At 42.2% G+C, this 23,043-nt stretch overlaps 1 protein-coding gene across 3 annotated transcripts in view; it reads left to right on the plus strand.

The window, feature by feature from the left end:
* The window catches only part of LOC134205676 (serine-rich adhesin for platelets-like), a 199,065-nt gene that overhangs the window by 127,617 nt on the left and 48,405 nt on the right, over nt 1–23,043 (plus strand). For all 3 annotated transcript variants that reach the window (XR_009978176.1, XR_009978177.1, XM_062681188.1), the window contains exon 3: nt 8,610–9,376. Coding sequence is in view for 1 of the 3 variants with exons in the window: in XM_062681188.1 (XP_062537172.1) it covers nt 8,610–9,376 (767 nt within the window). In the remaining 2 variants the exon portion in view is untranslated. The remainder of the gene's footprint in view (nt 1–8,609; nt 9,377–23,043) is intronic.

Here is a 23,043-nt window from a genome sequence, read left to right on the forward strand (position 1 = left end):
GAAACGCAATGACCGATCGGGCCAATTTTCAATAGGAAACAACTAGACCGCAATCCGCGTCGACTGCAACTTGAATAATGCTAAGTACCAAAAAGTGTGTCTCACATTTTTGTACACACACACACACACACATACATACACACATACAGACATCACCTCAATTCGTCGAACTGAGTCGATTGGTATATAACACTATGGGTCTCCGAGCCTTCTATCAAAAGTTCGGTTTTGGAGTGATCCTATAGCCTTTACGTATACTTTGTATACGAGAAAGGCAAAAAGTAATAAAAGTATCGTCGTGTTAGCCTCACGATATACGAATGCAGAAATTGTAACTTGGCTTAGAAACATCGCAATTAATAACTGTGGAAGTGCTTAATGAACACTAAGCGGTGAGGCGGCAATGTCCCAGTGGGGGATGTAATGCCAATGAAGAAGTGGGACAAAGTATATGAGACTTTAAATGAAATTTCCATTCTAAAAATTTGGTTTCGGGGTGGTGGGTGGTGGATGGTGGATGGGTTAATAACCCCCCCTCCCATGGTTACGACACGGATCGATTGCTCTGATCGCTTCCAGAACCCTCGGATTACCTCAGGAGAACATGTAGAAATGTCAAAACTAATCATTCGACAGTTTTTTTTATTTATTTTTTTAAGTTATATAAGTACTTCTCAGATATTCGGCAGGTTTTTTATCGTGATTTTTTTATTAGGAAGCGAAATATAAATATAAAATGATTGACGACTGGCCGCTTCCAAGACCTTGTAGAAAAGGACATTCCAAAAACCTGTAGAAGAGGACATTCCAGTTTTAGCGCCAACATCAGTCATTCGACGGTTATCTCTTACTATTTTTCCATCAGTTTTTTTCCTTTCTTTATGTGAATTTTTAAATTTTAAGTTCTTCACTCGTCGAGAGTACCAAGGCCAGGGGCACTTGGCAGGGGGAGGGGGCAGGATTGCCGCCCTCAGGTCCAACCGTGGTACCTTTCAATGGCAAATTTTAATTCAAATGAACTTAATATTAACATTTGTAAACTTAATACTAACACTTTAAAATTTGAGTAGAAGTGGTTAATGACTAAAAATGGTCGATGAGAGGAAACTATGACGTAACAAAACAGACAATAAAGTTAAAATAATACAACTACAGGAAAGGAAGAACGGAGAATCCACGTAAACGTTGGTAGTAATAAAATAGGTTCAGGTAACGTTGAGTGCGCTGCTCTCTGGAGATAATTTAAATGGCTTGAGGCAGGAGACTCACCCTTAAAGTCGCGGTTAAGCCTCTCATTCCCTCTGGCCATCCGACTTCGAAATGGAAGTGAAATTCCGCAAATGTTCCTTATAGCCTTGGGGTAACCATGGAATGCCTGGAAGCCTCGAGTTGTGGGAACTTGCTCCCAAGATTGATCTCGGGGTCCCAGTGAAGCCGTTAAATTAGTTTGTATAGGCGCCCATCTTTTAAAAAAGTGATGAGGGCGGCGGTGCTAGCAGCGTTGTCGGATAGTGCATCCCTGATGCTAGCAGATATCCCGTAGGTATCCCTGAGAGCCTGATATTTGGGGCATCGACAGACATAATGTTCCACGGTGTTGCGAACATCACAGACGTCGCAGGTTGTATGAAAAGGGCTCCCGTCGAAGTTATGCGAGAGCCGTGTGTGTCTGGTTCGGAGCCGGAAGATGATTTGCTGTTCTTTGAGGTTGGATAGGTCTGTCCATGCCGATGTGGTCCCCTTAATTTTCCGAAGGTATCCGGAAGTTGTGGCAATCCAGGAAATTTCCCAGTTTTCTCGTACAGCTTTCCTTATCCAGGTTTTTACGCCACCCAACGGGACGGATGACCTAAAACGCCTGCCCTGATATCCGTCTCCGGCAAGGGGATCTGCCGTGATGTTTCCAGGCACTCCGCAGTGCCCCGGAACCCAAGCGAAGGTATTGTTCGCTAAGATGCTTTGGATCCAGGGGTGCTTAGGCTCGTCGCTCTGGAGTGCGGAAATGACGCTGGCAGAGTCGGACAGGGCGAGGATGGGTTTCCTTGATGGATAGGTGGCAGCGATGAAAGCAGCGGCTGATTCGGCCGAAAAGATGGTGAACATATCCGGGAGGCTGTTTGACACTGTGAAGCCGGTCCCGGTGACCCCAATGCCGACTCCACGGCTCGAAACCGACCCATCCGTAAACCTGTGTTCATGGTTGGAGAAATCTCTGTTAAAAGGAGCTCGGTCACCGATCTTCTAAGAGCCATTGAATTATCACCCCTGCGGAACTTGCTAGCTATGGAGTTATTTATAGTGGCTGCTGAGGAGTGCCAGCTCCTCGCTCCATGCCACTGAACTCGCGCCACTGGGGGGAGACCGACGTCGGCCATCGTGCGCATAATCCGGTCCCCTTCAGTGAGGAGAGGGATCCTATATTCTCCGGAGGTGGTTGCGGCGAATGAAGCGGCTTTGCGGCAGATGCCGCCAGCGCACGGTGTCGAAACGACAAGATGCCTGCCTCAGTACAGGCAGACTCGTCTGGTGTTGAGGGCAACAATCCTGAGGCGGCACGGACGTAGGAATTAAAAGTCGGTGACAGAGTTTCGACGAGGTTACGGTGGGCGATACAGGTCAGTTCCAGGCCATAGAATAGACAGCTATCAATGATAGCCTCTCCGATTTTTAACCGGAATTTCCTCACTTGTCATAAAACGAGTTAATACAATCCCATTGAATTCCACCACTTAATTGTATCTTGACAGATACGTATTTCGACCTCAACAGTAAGGCCGTCTTCAGTGTCTCGTACTTGACTCGACGTCAAGTACGAGTCAAGTCAAGTACGAGACACTGAAGACGGCCTTACTGTTGAGGTCGAAATACGTATCTGTCAAGATACAATTAAGCGGTGGAATTCAATGGGATTGTATTAACTCGTCTTATGACAAGTGAAAACATTCCACTAAAAAGCTCAAAATAATTTTCTTATCGGAATTTCCTGTTATTGGTTCGATGAGGCTTAGACAAAGTCCTAACCAGGTTGACTCTGATCCGACAACTTACTTTAACTTCAAAGAAGTGCGGGAGGAACGAGAGGATTCGATCAATGGACATTTCGAGAACTTTCACAATTTTTTTTGTTGGGGATGGGCTGGTCACCCAATTTAAGGCTCGGTCCGGATACTTGATGATTCCACCTGCAGACGTGTCCTCGCACGCATTTGCTGGCTGTCATATTAAAACCTACTGAGTTAGCACAATGGAGGACGACTGGCCGCGGATTGTGCCTTGATCCGTGTACGTCCGGGCTTGTCACCAACGACGACCAACAGAATATCGTCTGCATATACGTAGATATATATGTTGGCGGGGAGGGAACGAAACACCCCGTTCATAGCCACGAGGAACAACGTGACGGCTAGAACGGATCCCTGTGGAACTCCTGTTTCCTCCGGAAAGGTCCTCGAACTATGATTACCAATCATAACTTGAAAAGAGCGCCCTGTGAGGAAATTACGGACAAAAGCAAGGAGGTTGCCGGAAAATCCCCACTCTTTCAACTGCTGGAGGACGTAAGGGGTCTAAGTCCTGTTGAAGGCCTTGGAGATATCCAAGGAAACTAGATCCACGTGCTTGCCGTCAATGTAGGCGTTCTGTAGTACATCTCCCAGGTATGCGAAGTATGTTCCCGTGCCGAATCCTGGTCGGAATGCGTGTTGGCGGAAGCCGAACCTACCATCGGCTTCTAATTTATACCTTAGACGACGATTTACTAACCACTCAACGACCTTGGAGACACAAGATGTTAGTGAAATAGGCCGGTACTTTGTGACATCTCGGGAGGAGATGTTGTTCTTGGGGATGGGTACAACGATGCTTTTCCGCCACTCGTCCAGAAAGGATTTTGGCGCAGGGAGGGAGGTTTTTGATCATGGGATAACCAATCCCATCGGGACCTGATGATTTTCCGTTACTCCTTGAGAGCGGAAAATGGAGAATTAAAGTCGGCATTTTGTGAATCCTGAGGAACTCAAAAGTTGGAGGTAGACGAAGATCTGCTAGCAACAATCCGCTGAAAATGAGCTGAATAGTGGTTTACGGAGAATAAACCAGCGTAATATTTTCCGAGAGCATTGGCCACTTCCGGGGGATCGGAGATGGTACGATCCTGTGTGTCGAGATGGATGGGGGAAGATCTTCGCTTACCGCTGAGTGCGTTCACATTTCTCCAGAGTTCGGCCGCGGTTCAACCAGGGTTGACCGAGTCGAGAAAATCCTCCCACTGTTTTCTCTTTGCTTCAAGAATCACTGACCTGCATTCATAGTGTTTTTCTTTATTGTCCTGGAGGGCAGTTGCCTTGTTAGGATGATCAGCGGTTAGCCTACGCAGCGCTCGGAGAGCATCCTTCTCGCCTTAACCACACGGCGCGTGTCGTTCGACCACCAACGGAGTGCCTTTCGTCCTGGTCGAGTGCTAGTTTGTGGTATGCAGGCAACGGCGGCATCGAGGACGGTTTTGGTGAAGTCGGGAAAAGTTGTGGGTGTGTTTCGTTCAAATTTGCGTCGAAGGTGGTGGTCATATGCCTCCCAGTCGGCGGCATCGTAGCGCCATCTTGGCCTCCGGGTGATGTCCGGGGGCGAAGCGTGGACAGTGACCGAAATTGACATTGAAATTGACATTGCTTCCGAAAAAGTCGGTGGATACATTCTATTTAAGTGATGGGAGTATGGACCGACTGACTGCGGTCACGTCGATGGCGGTGGCCGAGTGGCTGTTAAAGAAGGTGGGCGAACCGTTGTTTAAAGTTTCTAGGTCCACGTTCTCGAAAGAGTCGATAAGAGCGATACCACGGGGATCAGACCTACGATCGCCCCAGGCTGGATGATGCGCGTTCATATGGAGGACGGGGGCGGGGGAGTTGTTGATGATATCGCTTACCTTTCTTTCGATGCCTGGTTGAGGGCCGCAGGATAAGTAGAGATTTACCACGCTAACATTATAACTTCCTCGGAGACGGACTCCGACAACTGGAAGGTCTTCGTTGAGCTGAAGTACATCGAACGAGATATCACGATGGACCCCTAGCGCCACCGAGTGCCGGATATTCGAACCTACCTTGATGGCTTGTACTTCCCCTAAGGGAGCGGTTTATGAAGTCAAGTACAACCCGATTGACCTCCTGAAGGCCAATGATCCACGGCGGGTTGTCGTGCGTAAGCAGTTCTAGGTTGTGGAGGTTATTCCAGAAGCCGTTGATGTTCCACTGGAGACAGAGATTGACTTCCAGCGGAAGAGTGGGGGTCGGGAAGGCAGCAAGTGTGCTGCCGTGGTCGGAATCAGTAGAAGGTAGGGGCGATGAAACCAGGTGATGCGTTGTGTTGCTGTCCCCCGGGAGAGACCGGGAGGGTGCCGTAATCGACGGGAGACTCGTGCATGTTCAGGACTGTCTGTTTTCTGGACCCAGAGAGAGGGTCGGAAGAAGGAGCCAGTAAACCAATCATTGATAAAAAGCAATTTGTAATGGCGTTATCGACTTCAATTCGGTTAACTTCATAAATTTGGTTCTCTCAGTCCGTGGTTTTGGTTACTTTCCCGACGGCCGATTGGTTGGCTGATCGAAAACTATGAAAAAGAGACGTCGAATGATTGACATTCGACCAAATGTCATTTTCGGCCAAATGGCCCTTTCTTCCAAACGACTATTTCGGCCAAAAGGAATTTTTAGCCAAAATTTGGCTGAATTAATGGCCTATTTGGTCAAATGACTTTTTCGGTCAAATAACCTGTAACATCAACGAAATCGAATTTAATTTATTTGATATTCGGTCAGGATTTCTTTTAAAATAATGAAAGTTACTGTGGGCAAGGTGTTTTTCAACAAATTATTCATCCAATACAGGCCTGTTTTGGTACAGTGAGTACCACGTCACTATCCAACACTGAGAAAATTATTCATATCGATGTATGTTTCGCACACATAGATTTTTGCAATTTGTGCATACAAATGTTGTGTATGTGTGATACATATACCTTTTTGTCTTTCTTCTTGTATTACAATTATTTGTACCCACACATAAATTATATACTTAATCAAAAATAAAGTTTATTCATCTGCTAATATTTTGCATATGTGAAATCAAATCAAGTGTATGAAATTGATTTATATTTTCGATGTGAGGTATATCGATATGGTTTTACTCCATAAATAAAATAATTCACTAATTAAAAGAAATACGATTTATATTTTATTATTTATTCATTCCTTAAGTTACCGGCACTACTACTTTAACTACCTATTACTATTACTATAGCTGTTCTATTATAGTGGTTTTTTAAGGACTGCTACACTATAAACAGCATTCGGTAAGTATCTTTCAGCACGATATATGAAAACCCGCTTACCAAATCCCGGAGAGTTTGGCTATACTTTAAGCAAGTGCCAGCTCTATATGTGTTTGTTCGTTTGCTTCGACTTTGCCCAGACTTTGTGCAAGACATATCCAAGAGGTGTTCTGGTGCACACCACCAGCAACAATCAGAATAGGGTTCCCCAGACGTGGATTGATGTAAGGCTGTCCCGATTGATACTTTTGTTGCATGCACTTTTGTTGGAACTCCTGGGACACGTTCTGGTATCGAGAGCCAGTGCGTTGTACATCTTTACATTGCTCTTCAGCCGATTGCATATTTGATCATACTCCTGAGAACGATGATGGCGACGAGATGTTCCTTTACCTGAATTTTTCACTTTAACCAATGCAATATTTTTCGACGACATTCGTCCGGTAATCCGAAATATTTCGTGCCTGCTGTTAAAGAAATTGTAAAATCAGATTAAGTACACGGTAAAAAATCAACACGCTCAATTTGACTGTTCCATCTATTGAATGATCAACTTTAAAATCACTATTATTGAAAATGATATTCCTTTGATTTTGAAGTAGTGTCACACCTTTCACAAGTGTGTTGAATGCAGACAATTCCATAACATCAACACTGTTGATCAAAGTGCTACTCACTGGATGTTGAAATGATTAGCACTTCGATCAGCACCAATAATATCTCCACTAGAATTGAAAGTGCTATGCTATTGAATTCACAGGTTCAATGCTATTGATTTAAGAGTGGGGCGATATTGGTGTTGTTCTAAAAATAGATGACAGTGCTTTCATCTGTTCTGCTTATTTCAAGAGGTATTTCGAAGTGTGAGATGGAGTCATGGTAAGACGAAGGACTTTCAAGCAAAGGTATGTTATTCAAATCTGAAATGAGGTAATTCTATTTTTTTATTTTATTGTTTTATAATCAAAACATTGTGCACGTTAAATGGAAGTGGTGGTCTTTGAATGCGACGAGCTCAGCTATTGATATTGATTTGATTCCAAAGTAGTGCATATTCAAATGCAGAACAGTTCGCATAGACGTGTATATTTTTTACCGTGTATGATAATTAGCATCTGGAATATTGAACATACATTGGAATCTCGCCACGATGTCGCGCTGGAATATCTTTTCCCAATTCCGGTCCACAATATGATTTCAGACAGCTCATCTTTCGTTATTGATGTCGTATTATTTTTCTAGAATGAAAAAAATAATTGTAGTATGACGTCAAGCACGAGTCCATTTTCAACCTGATGAAACTTACCATCCAAAATAAATAGTATATCTGCTTGCAAATTCAAATCTTTGAGCACGAATAATAAAAACATGCGCTTGGGACGCCATTTTTTCACTCTCAACTGTTGTATATTCGTTCTATGTGTACTCACTAATAAATTTTGACTATTTGTTCTCACACATAGTATATATTTGCAGTATAGATACATAGCATGAGTAACACAAATGTTGTTCATGTTTCACATAATGGAATTTATTTGTCGATTATTAATACAATAGGAATGTAAAATCAAATAGAACGAAACATTACAGTTTTTGCAGTGAAGCTTTCTGCTAATTTTCAGTTTCTCTTCATTTCACGCTTGCCGCTCGCTTGCGGTATCAATCGAATCTGTATCTTCATTATTTTCATCTACTCCCTTCCGCTTACAAAAAAGGCAATAAAATGATAAAATTAATATTATAATATTATTATTATCAATTAATGCTCGAGAAATTCACCATCATCGATTGACAGAATCATCTGCCTTTTAAACATTAAACATAATAAATAGAGCCAGCTTTTCTGCCAAATTTCATGTGAAACAATAAAGTCCTTCTTTTCTACTCAGTTTTTTGCCGTATTAGGATTCTTGAGTATGACACTTAATTTAACCACAACAACAAGTAATTTGAACTCTGCCCTTTTGGCTCAAAAGATCACAAAAAACGAACGGAAATTGTTGTTCCACAGAATAATACGCTCACGTGTATAGAGGTACAGACAGAAAAAAACTCAAAGCACCAAAACGTAAAAGCATCAGCTCCCGCCGCCAGTTGGTAACTGCCGTTATTGTTACGTCTTAATACGACACATGGGTATAACACAATGCGCCATAGAAAGTTTTGTTGCAGGAAATCAAAGGTCGCCAGACCTTTTCCCCCACCTTTTTAGCACTTTCTCGTCCCAAAGATCCTCCCAAACTGAACTACAACATTGTCTCTTTTCTCTCCATCTCAACAGAGTACGAAGGATCCCCTCGGCGGTTTGGATTAAGTTTGAACGAGGACAGCGCGTCCTACTACATGTCGTCCAACTACAAGCTCAACCTGACTTCCCCATCGCTACTGACACCGCCACGTCCGGGCTTCCCCCAGCGGGTGATTCCATCGCAGCACCAACAACAACAACAGTCAGCGAATAATAGTAATACGAGTGCGGCCACGACTCCCACCCCGATAGGCACCGGTTCCGCCAGCATGGGCCACCACCATCCATACCACCCGACGCGGTCTCCCACGCTGCTGGAGCAGGTCAGTTCGGGACTGAACAGCTCGGTCACGTTCGATGCCAATGCTCTGCTAAGCGAATTCGATGCAAAACGGGCTGCCGTCAGTGCCAGCACGATAAGCATTGGCAGCAACAGTGTACCGGGCCCGGCGGCTACAATGGAGTCGTCGCCGCTGGAGGTGAACAAGCTCAACGTGATACGATTGGACAGTGACTATCGAAGCGAAGATCTCGAGGAGATGCCCACGAAACGGTCCACGCCGGAAATTAAACCATCGCTGGGACTGATTTCCACCACGGCTGATGATAATCCCACATTTGGAGCGGGCTCCTTCACGACACCCATTACGGCCTCGTCAACGTTTGACTATCTGTATGAGTTTTCCGAAACGCGAAAGGTGCTGGAGGAGTTTTTCAAGTGCCCTACAACGGAGGACGTGGAGAAAGCTTTCGAGAAGTTCAGTGACTACAACGAGAGTGGGGATGACGTGGAGAGCTTGGTAAGTTTCAAGTTTTAGAAAATGGAAATTATTGCGTTTGTTTGAATTGTGATGAGTTGGATGTAAATGGGGTAAAATGTTCACTGTGTCGCGTAATTACATGAAATATTTTATGTTTTGAAGTTTAATTTTGTACACCAGTAGACAAATCGTAATTGAACATATGTAGCGAAAACGTTTGATAATTATTCTTGGTACAGTGTTGACCCGATTTTGTCACTCCCCGATTTTATCACGTTTTCGACCCAATTTCGCCAGCCCAAAAAAAATTAAAATTTTATTCATTCTTTTTATTTCCGTAAATAATACTGCAAACAACATTGATTTTCGTGAAATAACTTTCACCGCCTGTAGATTATTATGAATGACTTCTGAGTACCTGAGAAGGATTCTATAAGCAATTTCGACAAGAAATAATGAGTACCGTTCACGCATTTTGCCTTTCCAAGGCATAAAATGATTCATATTTGTGGAATGAATTTAAAAAATTGGAAATATTTTTTTTCCGATTTTGTCACATGCCCTGTTTTATTACCCCAAAATTTACCAAAAACAAGTTTTCAATTTTTTCAAAGTTAAATGTGGTGCTCCTACGGTATTAATCATTCCATATCTATTTTATTTATTATCCCTTTGGAGAAACGCAAAGTATAGCAAAGTAAAATGCAATTAGTGTAATTCCCTCAATTACTTAAACATCTTTTAATCGATTATTGATTAAAAATCTGCTCTATCTGAGCTGCATTTCCTGAAATCTTTGAAAAGCCGCAGAATTTTCGTTGAAAGCTTTTTTATGCCTGAACTCCGGACTCCTCTCCGACGCCTACTCAACGGCAGAACGAATTAATCCGGAATTAGCTCACGGGACAAACACTTTAATGGAGTATTTCGGTCAGGGAGAGATGAAACACTCGATACTGGTCGAACGACCGCGTGTATTCGAGTGTACAGTGTGAAGAAGCGGTTAAAAAACTGACTGGCTAAGCAAAACGTGTTTTACTGTATGCAGTGCAGATGTCAATTTGGGTCTATCTGTTCAGTGTGGATATCGTGTGTTGTATGGGAATTTTAAATTGAGTGCCGGAATGGAGTGTGGGGCATTTTTGTAAACCTATTTCAAACATCATACCGGCCACCAATGAAAAGATTGCAATCGAAACAATGTGCTTGATGAGGATTCGGGTAATTTAGGACAAAGTTTTGGATTTTTTACAGAACTGGTAGAGTTAGAGATCGTTTTGCCTTTCTCGTGCAACAAAGTTGTACCGTGCCATAAAAAACATTAGCCATTTTTTCACATAGTAATTCTAAACTGAAAGGGTCATTTGGCCAAAAGGTTCGTTTGGCCGAAAGGGTTATTTGACCGAAACGTTCGTTTGGCCGAAAGGCTCATTTGGCCGAAATTGTTATTGAGCCGAAAGGGTCATTAGGCCGAAAGGGTCGTTTGGCTGAAAGGGTCGTTTAGCCGAAAGGGTCATTTGGCCGAAGGGGTCGTTTGGCCGAAAGGGTCATTAGGCCGAAAGGATCATTTGGCCGAAAGGGTCATTAGGCCGAAAGGGTCATTTGGCCGAACGGGTCATTTGGGCGAAAGAGTCATTTGGCCGAAAGAGTCTATTGGCCGAATAGGACATTTGGCCCAATAGGTCATTTGGCCGAATAGGTCATTTTAAAAGTAACAGATTAGGAATGCGAAGAGAGACGTCTTACTTCTTACTCCTCTTTTTTCTCTTCTCACTCTAAAAAGTGTGAAGCGTGAAATGAGTTGTGACACGTCTCACTACCCACCTCGCACTAATCACTTTTTACAGTGAGAAATGAGGAGACGTCTCACTTCTCACTTCTCATTTATTACTTCTCACTGTAAAAAGTGAGAAGCGTGAAGTGAGAGGTGAGTAATTTTTCACTTTTAAAATTACCTATTCGGTCAAATTACCATTTCGGCCAAATGACCCTTTCGGCCTATTGCTCCTTTCGACCAAACGACCCTTTCGGCCAAATGACGCTTTTGGAAAATTGACCCTTCTGGCCAAATGACCCATTTCGGCCTAATGACCCTTTTGGCCAAATGACCCATCTGGCTAAACGACCCTTTCGGCCAAACAACCTTTTTAGCCTTTTAGCGAAACGATCCTTTCGGCCAAATGACGCTTTCAGCCAAACGACCCTTTCGGCCAAATGACCCATTCTGCCAAATGACTTTCGGCCTAATGGTCTGTTCGGCAAAATGGTATATTCGGCTTGCCACCAAAGCGGCCGCGATTTAGTCAATTTCTTTTCATTTTTTTATTTTGTTTTGTTTATTCCACTCTGAGCTCCCGCAAAACTACTCAATTGACATTTAGCAAAACAACAAAATCAGATTTCTAAATCCTATCAATTATGTTGAAAACAAACCGAAAATTCTGTTAAAAATACCGAAACCTCCCTTAAATCTAATAAGCTCTATCGTTTGAAAGTGTATCTTGGCCGACAACCGCCGTGTGACAGTGCGTTTGCGGGAATTGATCTAAACTGGGTGGCACATTTAGTACAGAATGACGCCGCTTTCTGGAGATTTTTTTGTGGTTGAACTGAGAGCAGAGCTGTCGTAGCTCCTTGTCTACGCCTTTGACGTTGGTGAAGTGGTCGCAGAACAAGGCGACTAGTATGCCTCGACGAGCAATTGATCAATTGAATGGAACTATGAAGGGATCGGTGCTGAGGTCGCACGATCCTGGTTACCATACAGACAAAGACAGGGACGTACGCTTACATCGGTAAAACTTTCCGATCAGGGGACTTGAGCCAAACAGGGCTGCAGAAATCAACAAAGGCGTTGAGAAAGGCCATTGCTGAAGTAACGGAAGGGTTGCCTCCGTGCCAGGTTACGAAGGTGCAGAAGCCAGAATTGTACGTATATGTGCGATCATCGGACGAGACCAGCGAGCAGGAGTTGTTTTTGCACCCAATCGATGAGCAGTGACGTTAGTGAATGCTCGTAAGGCAGGAGCATAGGGTGTTTGTGGTTCATCTGGCCAGCGACACAGAGTACTCCGCCGTGAACTAGGAGTCATTTTCTTAGATCTGCTCAAGCTTGAGTAGTTCTGCTACACAATTTCACGCTGAAGTAGCCCTCTGCGGTGAGAAACTGGTTACCTTGCAGATCTATTCCAGACATCTAAGCACGACAATGTCCCACGACAATGCACGACATTGCCAAGCGGCGATACGAATAAGTTGACACTGTTGTTTCATAAGGGCCAATGTCGCAAACGTAAACAATGCCTTTTCCTGCAAATTCCTCAACAACTAGGACCGCTCCCAGCTAACAACTACATAGAACTGGTGGCGCTCCGCTGCTTCTATCGAACGGAAGTGGAAAATATCGCCAGAAGTCTCTAATCTTCCTGAAATCAGCAGAAGAAGTCAATGTTTACGTTTGCGACTTTCGCTTTTTTGAAACAACAATGTCGAAGTCTCCTCAGTAACGAGTAGTGACTAAACAGAGTGCGTTCGAGTGCCTCGACTGAACATGCGGCTGCTGCAAGCATAGTTGGCTCGAGGAAGGATCGTTTGGCCGAATGCCACTAGGCCGAACAAACCATTAGGCCGAAAGTCATTTGGCCGAACGGGTCATCCGACTGATTAGGTCAATTGGCCGAATAGGTTATTTGGCCGAAAAGGTTATTTGGCCTAAAAGGTCGTTTGGCCGGCTAGGACATTTGGCCGAATAGGTCTTCTTCTTCTTCTGTTTTCTTCTTATTGGCATTACATCTCCACACTGGGACAGAGCCGCCTCGCAGCTTAGTGTTCATTAAGCACTTCCACAGTTATTAACCGCGAGGTTTCTAAGCCAGGTTACCATTTTTGCATTCGTATATCATGAGGCTAACACGATGATACTTTTATGCCCAGGGAAGTCGAGGCAATTTCCAAACCGAAAATTGCCTAGACCGACACCGGGAATCGAACCCAGCCATCCTCAGCATGGTCTTGCTTTGTAGTCGCGCGTCTTACCGCACGGCCGAATAGGTCGCTTGGCGGTATAGGACATGAGGCTGAATTGGTCATTTAACCGAACATGTCATTTAACCGAGCAGGCACTAGGTCTAATGAGTCATTTGAAAAGTGAGAAATGAGGTGTGAAAAGTGAGGCATCACACTTCTCATTTCTTATTTATTTTTCTTAGATGTGAGTCGTCTCATTTCTCACTTCTCGCTTCTCACAGTGAGAACTGAGAAATAAAGAGTGAGAAGTAAGACGTCTCAATACTCATTCCTCATTTCTCACTTCTCACTGTAAAATGTGAGAAGCGCGAAGTGAGTAGTGAGACGTCTAACTATCCATTTCGCACTACTCACTTCTCACTGCGAAAAGGGAGTACTACGAAGTGAGACATCTTGGCAGGTCGTGCGATATGTGCCATCACAAATATTGCCCTCCGCTCGCTTTCAAATCGACTTCTATAAAAAACATTCTTCATGCCTGTCGTATCCTAACGGAACTATCAATTCTATATTTTCGCCTCTAATTCTATCATGAACATGTACGTCTAAGTTTGGAAGATTATATTAGCATTTTCCATATCATTGTAAATCGTTTAACTTCACGTAGAAGTAATACACTCAAATCATTAATTAGAATAATAATAACTTTTTTCGTGTCTATTCCAGCAAAGTTTTTCGGCATCTTTTGGGTTATACTTTAAAGCAATGTGCCACTTGGTTTATGGTGAACTGAAATCTCTAGAAGTAAATATGCGAAAATATACGTTTTCCCATACCTACCTGGATACCTGGTTGGCTACAGCGTCGATACACCTATGCCTGGCGTATTGTAGAGCTCCATAATCGTCAGTCTTGGGCGATGTTCCTACCGTTTCCCCGAACGCTTAGGGTCCCCATTCCACCGCCTGCACCCAGCGCCGGCCCCTATCTGGTTCTCTGTTGAATATTGTTTTCGCTATTCTTTCTTCCGGAATTCGCACTAAGTGAGCAGCGTACTGAAGTCTGCCGTATTTTATACGGTTTACAATATTTTCTTCTTTGTGTACTTGATACAGCTCATGATTCGTGCGTCTGTACCACACACCATTTTCTAGTTGAATCATTTGTTTGAGAAACTGCATAAGTCCATTTTTGAGAAAACAAAAAAAAAAACTGTTTTTGAACAAATTGGCACCAAACCTTTTGATTTCTTCGATACAGATCAATAGTTTTTGGCAAAACTTAACTCCCACGTTCACTTCCAGTGCAAAAACTGTAAGCAGTACTCCATAATTGCTCTTCAAAGTGCGTGGACATATGTAGTTTCTCAAACAAACGAAAAACAAAAAATCATACATTCCTGAAGAAAATTTTTTTTTCGTTTTTTTGTCAGAATACGTATTTTTGGAAGAGGATTCAGAATATATAAAAATCTCATTTTGGCCATAAATGTTACATATGAAGTTTCTCAAACAAACGGTTCAGTTTCTCTCCGAGTATTGTACGCAGTACTTTTCGCTCGAAACCCCCGAAAGCTCTCCAGTCCGGTTGTACAGAATCCACACATAATCTATTTTTAGATTTCTTTTACCGTAATCCGGGATAACATTGATCACCGGGGTAACATTGATCAGTTTCACCATTCAAGAAATGGATAAAATAATATTTCCTGGTGTCACAATTACTTATTGTTAGGTGTCTTAATCTTGACTAAATTTGCTGCTGAATGACATAACCTTCGGATGAATTTGCATTTATTTTTTGCCAAAATATTAAAAATAAAATCAACATTAATTTTTAAAGTCACAGTAAGCTGACAAAAAAGCACTCAAAACAAGTATAATAACAAAACCTTTAGCTCGTACCTATAGTTATGTAAAAAGCAATCGTATTTTTTTGGTTGATCCTTAGTTTTTGTTTTGAAATTTTGATTTGTATTGTTGAAAAACGAGATAATTTCTCTAGCGGTGATGATGCCTTTCTCGAAGCAATTGATGTTCATCGCCTCAGCGTCTGAGAATCCAACTATAATGCCTTACCGCGTATGCCAACGCTAACTCTATAGATAAATAACTGATCAAAGTTACCCCAAATTGAAAAATAAAAAAAAAAAATTGGCGAAAAATATTTTTAAAATAAGTTAAAAGTTATCAAATAATCAAGAACAACAGCCTTATACCTTATACGTACATGTAGCCATGATTTCACTTACGGAAGAATTATTTACAAAACAATAAAAAAAAGATCAATGTTCCCCCGGATTGCGGTACTCATTATTGTTGTCGTTGTCAGTCCATCTCATCGTGAGTCCATTGTGTCCGTTTGTCCATGTCGTGCATCCAATAATCGTTGCAATGCATTGTTCTGTTGCCATGGGGGAGGTTCCTTCATCAGTGCTGCCACCTGGAAAAGTTTAGAGAAAAAGCAGAACCATGGAAATTTGACATGGCACGATATAGAAAATCAGAATTAACATGTCTCTAGAGCGTTAATGAATTTTTTTGTCAAACAATTTTTAGTTTGTGGGGTTAGAAATTCAACAATCTTAAGCATTAACTGCTTATTCGAAAAAATATAAAAATCGAGATATCATGCCTATTTTGTGTGCTTTAGAATTCCAACCCCGTAAACCATAATTTTTTTGAGAAATGTCCTTAATTTTTGTTTTATAACAAAAATATACTTCATTTCCTATACCACACCGTGTGAAATTTCAATGATTCTACTTTTTCTCTCGATGACAGCTGGTGGTCTTCTCCTCCCCTATTCATCCGGGTAACGTTGGAGGAATGCTTTCGAGAAGAGCAAAGTGTCAGTCGTCATCAGGCAGCCAAGACGGTAAGGCGCGTATCCCAAAACGCCACAGTATGAGCTGCGGATCAGGCGACTGACGAGGCTTTGGTAGAGGGGCTGGGAATCGAACCGATGACCATCCGCTTGTAAGCCGAATGTGTAGCCAACTAAGAGTTTTATACACCCGATTCTTTTTTTACACGGATTATTTTCACACGGGTTTTTTTTACACGGCTTTTTTTACACGGATTCTTAAAAAAACACGGATTTTTTTTTGCACGGTGTCTCGAAATAGCACGGATTTTTTTTACACGGATTCTCGAAATAACACGGATTTTTTACACGGATTTATTTTTATACGGAACGCATCCCCCAGATTAACAAAGAGCCGGTTACTTTTTTTACACGGATATTTTTTGCACGGCTTTTTTTACACGGTTTCTCGAAATAGCACGGATTTTTTTTGCACGGATTCTCGAAATAACACGGATTCTCGAAATAACACGGATTATTTTTACACGGATTTTTTTCACACGGCACGCATCCCCCGTGTAAAAAAAGAATCGGGTGTATAATGCAAATTTCGTTTCCTTCTGCATGTTGCGGGACCTAGGCTGGTTACGTAATCCATAGAAGGCCCTATCCAGCAGTAATGCGTCTTTGCACTTCACGGGAAACGTCATTGTCACATGTCACAATCGTTCCAAGGTAAACAAATTCTTCAACAACTTTAAACACATTCCCAAACACGCGCCATTGACAGTTCCTCCGCATATCGTTTCTATGCATGTTCTCCTGCGCTTCAGCTATCACTCTCTCTTCGTGTTGCTTTTTTCTGCGGTGGATTCGTTTTTCTTCTGCCCTTGCTACACTGTACCGCTCTTTGTTGGAACGGGTAAGAGCCACTATCATTCGACTCCTAGCAACATTTTTCTCGTCCGTCAATCGCTGGCACTTCTCATCATCCGCTGTGCTGTGCCTATCACTTCTTGCGCTGTTGTAGGCACATCTTCGTGGATATTTTCCCACAATCTGTTGACGTCGAAAACGATGCGTTGGGATTCCGCCGAGAAGATGGCGACGATGTCCTCCTACCAGGTTGTGGCGATGGCGACCGATTGACTTTGTCGCAGATGCTGCAGTTTGGCGCGCAGCGATGGAGGTCGAGCTCGAACGATATGGCCGAAACTAAAGATGCGGAGGGAGTGGCGGCTGAACGGAAGGCTTCCTATTTCGGAATCGAGAGTGGTCCGGAATTCTAGTTTGCATTTTATAAAGAAACTTATCATTTGAAAAGTCGTCAATTGTTTTAAATTTGCGTCAAATAAATTTGAAATGGCGACAAAGAGTGCACGCCTTCGGTGAGTCGCTAAAAACGAGCACACGAGCACAGAACATAGTTAATTTTAATTTGGAAAATAATTTATTTAAGTTACAAACATCTTAATCGAAAAATTAAAATTTCTTTTTGTCCGATTTGCAAATTATTTATGTAATATTTTACCATTTAATTAATTCCAAATAATTGAAATTTGTAATTTTACTTAAAATGAGAAAAACGTCAAATGACTATTTTGACTTAATTAAAAATTAATGAAAAAAAAAAACGTTGCAGAATTAGGCTACCGGTCTTTTCATGAATCCGGTCGAGGTTCTTAGCGTCACCACTCGAGTTATAACTTCCGCGCCATGGTGTAGTTCCTGAATTCAGCTCATCATCCACTGCATAGGTGGTATGTTATGTTCGACGATGACAACCAGCCTTCCTACCTTTACGTCTGTTGTCGGCTGCGAGCTATAGAACGAAGGTTGACGAAAGATTCTGATCTACAGAGACAGTGCAGCGATTTTATGACCGAATATTTCGAGCTCGGTCACATGCGAAAAGTGGACGAACATGAGGAGAAGGCAGTCAAACGGTGTTTCCTGCCACATCATCCGGTGATCCAGGAGTCTAGCCTTACGACCAAGGTGAGAGTGGTATTTGACGCCTCCTGTAAGACTTCCACCAGTATATCCCTCAACGATGCGCTGTATGCTGGACCAGTAGTACAGCAAGACTTCGGGTCGACAGTCACAGTCCTTCGGAGTAGAACCCGTTAGGTAATGGTGGTAGCTGATGCCGAGAAGATGTTCCGGCAAATCTGGACAAACTCCGATGATACTCCGCTACAATACATCTACAGTCTGGGTTGGTGTTCCCAGCGGTGGAAGTCTTACAGGAGGCGTCAAATTCCACTCTCACCTTGGTCGTAAGGCTAGACTCCTGGATCACCGTATGATGTGGCAGGAAACACCGTTTGACTGCCTTCTCCTCAGGTTCGCCCACTTTTCGCATGTGACCGAGCTCGAGATATTCGGTCATGAAATCGCTGCACTGTCTCTATAGATCAGACTGGACTGTGGACTGGACCGGATGGCAAGGCTTCTACATATGAATTGTTGACAGTGACATATGGTACCAAATCTGCACCATACCTAGCTACACGTACTCTGACGGGCGGGAGCGGTTCCCACTTGCGGCAGCAACTATCGAAGAAGACGTGTATATAGATGACGTTATCTCCAGCGCGGGCGACGTCGAATCTGCGATCGAATTGAGGCGACAACTATACGCAACGATGATCAGCGATGGATTTAAACTGCGAAAGTAGGCCTCGAATCGTCCGGAAGTACTCGAAGGCCTTCCGAACGAATGCTTGGCGTTATCTGATTCAAATGGTATCGATTGGGACTAGAACGCTAAGGTGAAAGCATTGGGCTTAGAGGTGTGCGCCGGTCCGATATTTGTCGGCGGCGGCGTTTGTCAAAATTTTGGTCGGCGGCGGCGGCGTTTTCGGCGTCACGCCGAAAGCCATTTTAGCCGGCGGCGGCGTGAATCGGCGTGGCGATTTTTTCATTACGTTTTTCTAAGATTTTTTTTTTGCATTTTTCGGGATATTTTCAAGACATTAAAAGAAAAATCTTTTGAATTTCGCATTTTTTTTTCATAATTTGGAAAATATTTTCGAGTAATCTTTGGAATTACCAAGAGAAGGTCTTTGTAATGCCCAAATAAAACTTCAGAATTTTCACAAAAAAATGTTTTTAACTTCTACAGGAAAAACTTCAGAAATTAACGAAAAGTTCCTGTTCAATTTCTGTTGAGTATTCTTCGAAATTTTCACAGAAAATTCTTGATAATTGTAGGAGAGTGCGGTTGGTAGAATGGGTGTTTAACTGTTGGCTTTCTCAGTCTAGAATAATAAAGACGGCTAGCTTGGCATGGCCAACAATAGAACAGTAAATTCTTAAGAATTTCCTTTCAAGAAACAATCTCTGGAATGTTCACGAGAAATTGTCCGTAAGATTAACGAAAACTTCTTTAAAATTTCCGGGGAGGATTGTTCAAAATGTCTCCACGAAAAATGGTTCTAAAATTATTGGGTTTCTACGGAAAATTCTTTGTACATTAGACGTTCGATAACTGAAAGTAATTTAACTGCAATGCTTTTAACAGCATTTCGATAGTTACATCAGTTTTGCAGTTATCGGACAGCTGAGCTTCAAAACGATGCCAATGTCGATGATAGCTGCATAGCGCTGAACAATCAGGTGCACTCCTATACTGACGCCGTCTGACAATTGTTTGCCGTCTTGAATGCGTCGCAGTTATCGAACGTCATTGGCTAGCTGAAATGAAAACATGTTGCAGTTATCGAACGACTAATGTATTGTCCATAAGAAATTGTTGGAAAATCCCATTGGCCGCAAGCGACACATGGCCGAACTGGTAATTTAGCCCAAATAGTCATTTGCCCTAACAGGTCGTTTGGCCGAAAATGCTCTTTGGCCGAAATGGTCGTTTGGCAGAATGGAATATTTGTCCGAAAATATAATTTAGGCCAACAGGTTATACGGCCAAATGTCAATAAGTGAACGGGTAATTTAAACCAAAATATCCATCCATTTGGCCTAATAACATTTACGTTGAAAAGGCTAATTGTCAAACGACCCTTGAACGAAATTTCGTAACCTCTCAGCTTTATAAGTAGATACTAGCCTTTAAGCCAAAAGCCATCTAACCAAGTCCCATTAAGCTGAATTGATATTCGGATAAACGTCTTTTTGGCAAAATGATCAATTCAGCCGAACAACACTTTTCAAAGAATGTTGCAGAAAGTACATTTTTGGGACAAATGGCTCTTTCTACAGAATGCGTTTTTTTTTACCAAACGGCATTTCTGGTCAAATGATCTATATTCGGCCAAACGACTTTTTCATCCAAACCGCAAATTCAGCCAAATAGTACGGGTAAAGAACTTTGTACAAGTCTTAAAAATAGAGAGGCCACGGAATTTCGTTCAATGGTCAAACGACAAAAAGACCATTTCGCCAAACAAATGACCATTTCTGACCATATTACCCGTTCATACGAGGATCAGTCATTGAAATTTGACTGTATTACCCGTTGGACCAAATGACTTTTTCGGCCACATGGCCCATTCTGTCAAAAAACTATTTCTGCAAAATGGCATTTTTGGCCAACGATCGTTTCGGCCGGACAACCTGGTAGGGCAAATGGCTTTTTTGACCAAATTGCCAGTTCGGCCGTCTGTCGCTTTCGGTCAATGGAACTTACCAAGAATTTCTAATCGAAAATAGAAAGAATTTTCTGAACAAATCCAAAAAAAATCCTCAAAAGTTCCGAGCATTTTTTCGATGTTTTAAAGTTGGCTATGCCAAACTAGCCGTTTAGTGATGAACTTCTCCTTGCGAAAAATTACTCTAATAAAGGATAAAAAACTAGCTGACTTATATAATCTAGATTGGGGAAGTCAACGTAAAGCATCTCTTTTATCAGTCACAATTTTCTGTGTGAATTTCAAAGAATACACAACAGAAACTTAATAGGAAAACTCCGTGGATATTCCGAACATTTTGCTATAGAAATTTGGAAATCTGAAGAGTATCTTGGCTGACCACTTAAAGGTCACGTTTGCGGAAAAGCCATCAGAATCAATCGCACTCTGCTGTGCCAAAGGCATCAAATGTTGTAGCCAAGCAAGCCTTTAGCACAGCAGAGTGCGATTGATTCGCACTCTATACAAATCCGCCCAGCCCGTTGTTGGGGGCATGGAGTGCGATCCTCTCGTTTAATAAACAATGTGCACTCGCTTGACTGTGGATATACAACAGTAAAGCACATGTGGCGATTGGACAAATCAAGCATCCGAAAGATATTCAATTTGCAAATAAGAGCTAACCGCGGTGGAGGTTGGTACTCGGATTCTGATGGCTTTTCCGCAAACGTGACCTTTAAGTGGTCTTGTTGTGTAGGGGTTATCACGCCTATGTAGAGAGTACGAGGTTGAGGGTTCGAGTTCCTCCAAGACACGTGGATTCTTTTTCGCAAGTTTCATATCAATTTCTCCATTTTGAAACATGTGCTGTGCATATGGACAGCCAAGATATTTAACAAAATATGGTTTTCGTATGGCCGTGTTGCCGAATAATATGCATTTAATTGTAATCTGAAGAGATTCTCATGTGAATCCCAAGCAACTTTCCTTGGTAAATCCAAAGAGCTCCTCTTGATGATTCCAAAGAGTTCTCGATACTTTAAAGTAGTTTCCGTGGAAAATCTGAAAATAAATTTCAAATAACTAATCGGGAAAAACTGGAAATCTTTCGTTAAAACTTTGAGGCGAAAATCAAAAGATTCTCCCGTTATTGTCTTGAAAATATCTTAAATGACCAATTCAGCCGAACGACACTTTCGACCAAACGACTATTTCGGCCGAAGGACATATTCACGATTGTTTTAGTCAGAGGAACTGTTCGACCAAATGACATTCTCGGGCAAAAAAATTTAGGCTAGATATCCTTGCGAAGTCTGAAAACATAACGAGATCATATAGAAAACATATTTTGGTTTCGACATCAAATTGAGTCACAATTCGTTTTCAAATATGAATAAATCATTATGATTGATTAGATATTTTGATCTCATTTTGCTGTAGATTACTAAATTGAATGATATGACATCAAACTGTGTACTTATTTTGTTATCGTAAAACAATACCAAAATTAGTTTTCGATTTGCTCTCATCGACAGCAGGAATAGTTAATGATTGAATGTCACAGTAAGATATTTCTGCTATTAGGTTTTGTTATTTCAACTGTTAAAACGACCAAAAAGATATCAAATTAAGTAAACATAATCGATAATTTAACAACATTAAAAAAAGTTTTCGGTTTGCTCGGGAAGGCTTCTACCAAATATTCTTTTCGGTTAAACGACATATTCGGCCAATTAACTTTCAGCCTTGTGGCTTTCTGCCGAACGACTCTTTTCTGTTCGAAAATTCAATTTCAATTAGTTTTTTTTTTAATTTCAACGGGAACTCCTTCGCTATTTTCACGCTTAGTTTTTACGGAGAACTTTTTCAAATTTCAACAAGATATTGTATGGAATTTTCATGGAAATAATTGGTATCTTTACGAAAAATTCTCTGGAGTTTCAACGTAATGTTGTAGAGATCTATTAGGGAATTAAATGGAAATTGCACTGAATCTTTGAAGTTTTCACTGAAAATTTGAATCGGCGTGGAAAATTATAGATGCGGCGTGACAAATTTGAAACGGCGGCGCGCCGATGCAAAAATGTCGGCGGCGGCGGCGTGGCGCGGCGGCGCACACCTCTAATTGGGCTTGACATGGCTTCCCAACGTCGATCGTTTTCGGTACAAGTTCGAGACTCCTCTTCTCACCGCACACCAGATTTTTACGAAGCGATAAGTGCTGTGCTTCATAGCGAAGCTTTTCGATCCGCTTTGTCTGCTCGGAGCAACGATTACCTCAGCGAAGGTGGTGCTTGCAAAACGAGAAGGGTGAAAATCTTCAATGGGATGACCCGCTACCCGAAA

The sequence above is a fragment of the Armigeres subalbatus genome, chromosome 1 (assembly GCF_024139115.2).
Source record: "Armigeres subalbatus isolate Guangzhou_Male chromosome 1, GZ_Asu_2, whole genome shotgun sequence".
NCBI classification, from domain to species: Eukaryota; Metazoa; Arthropoda; class Insecta; order Diptera; family Culicidae; genus Armigeres; species Armigeres subalbatus.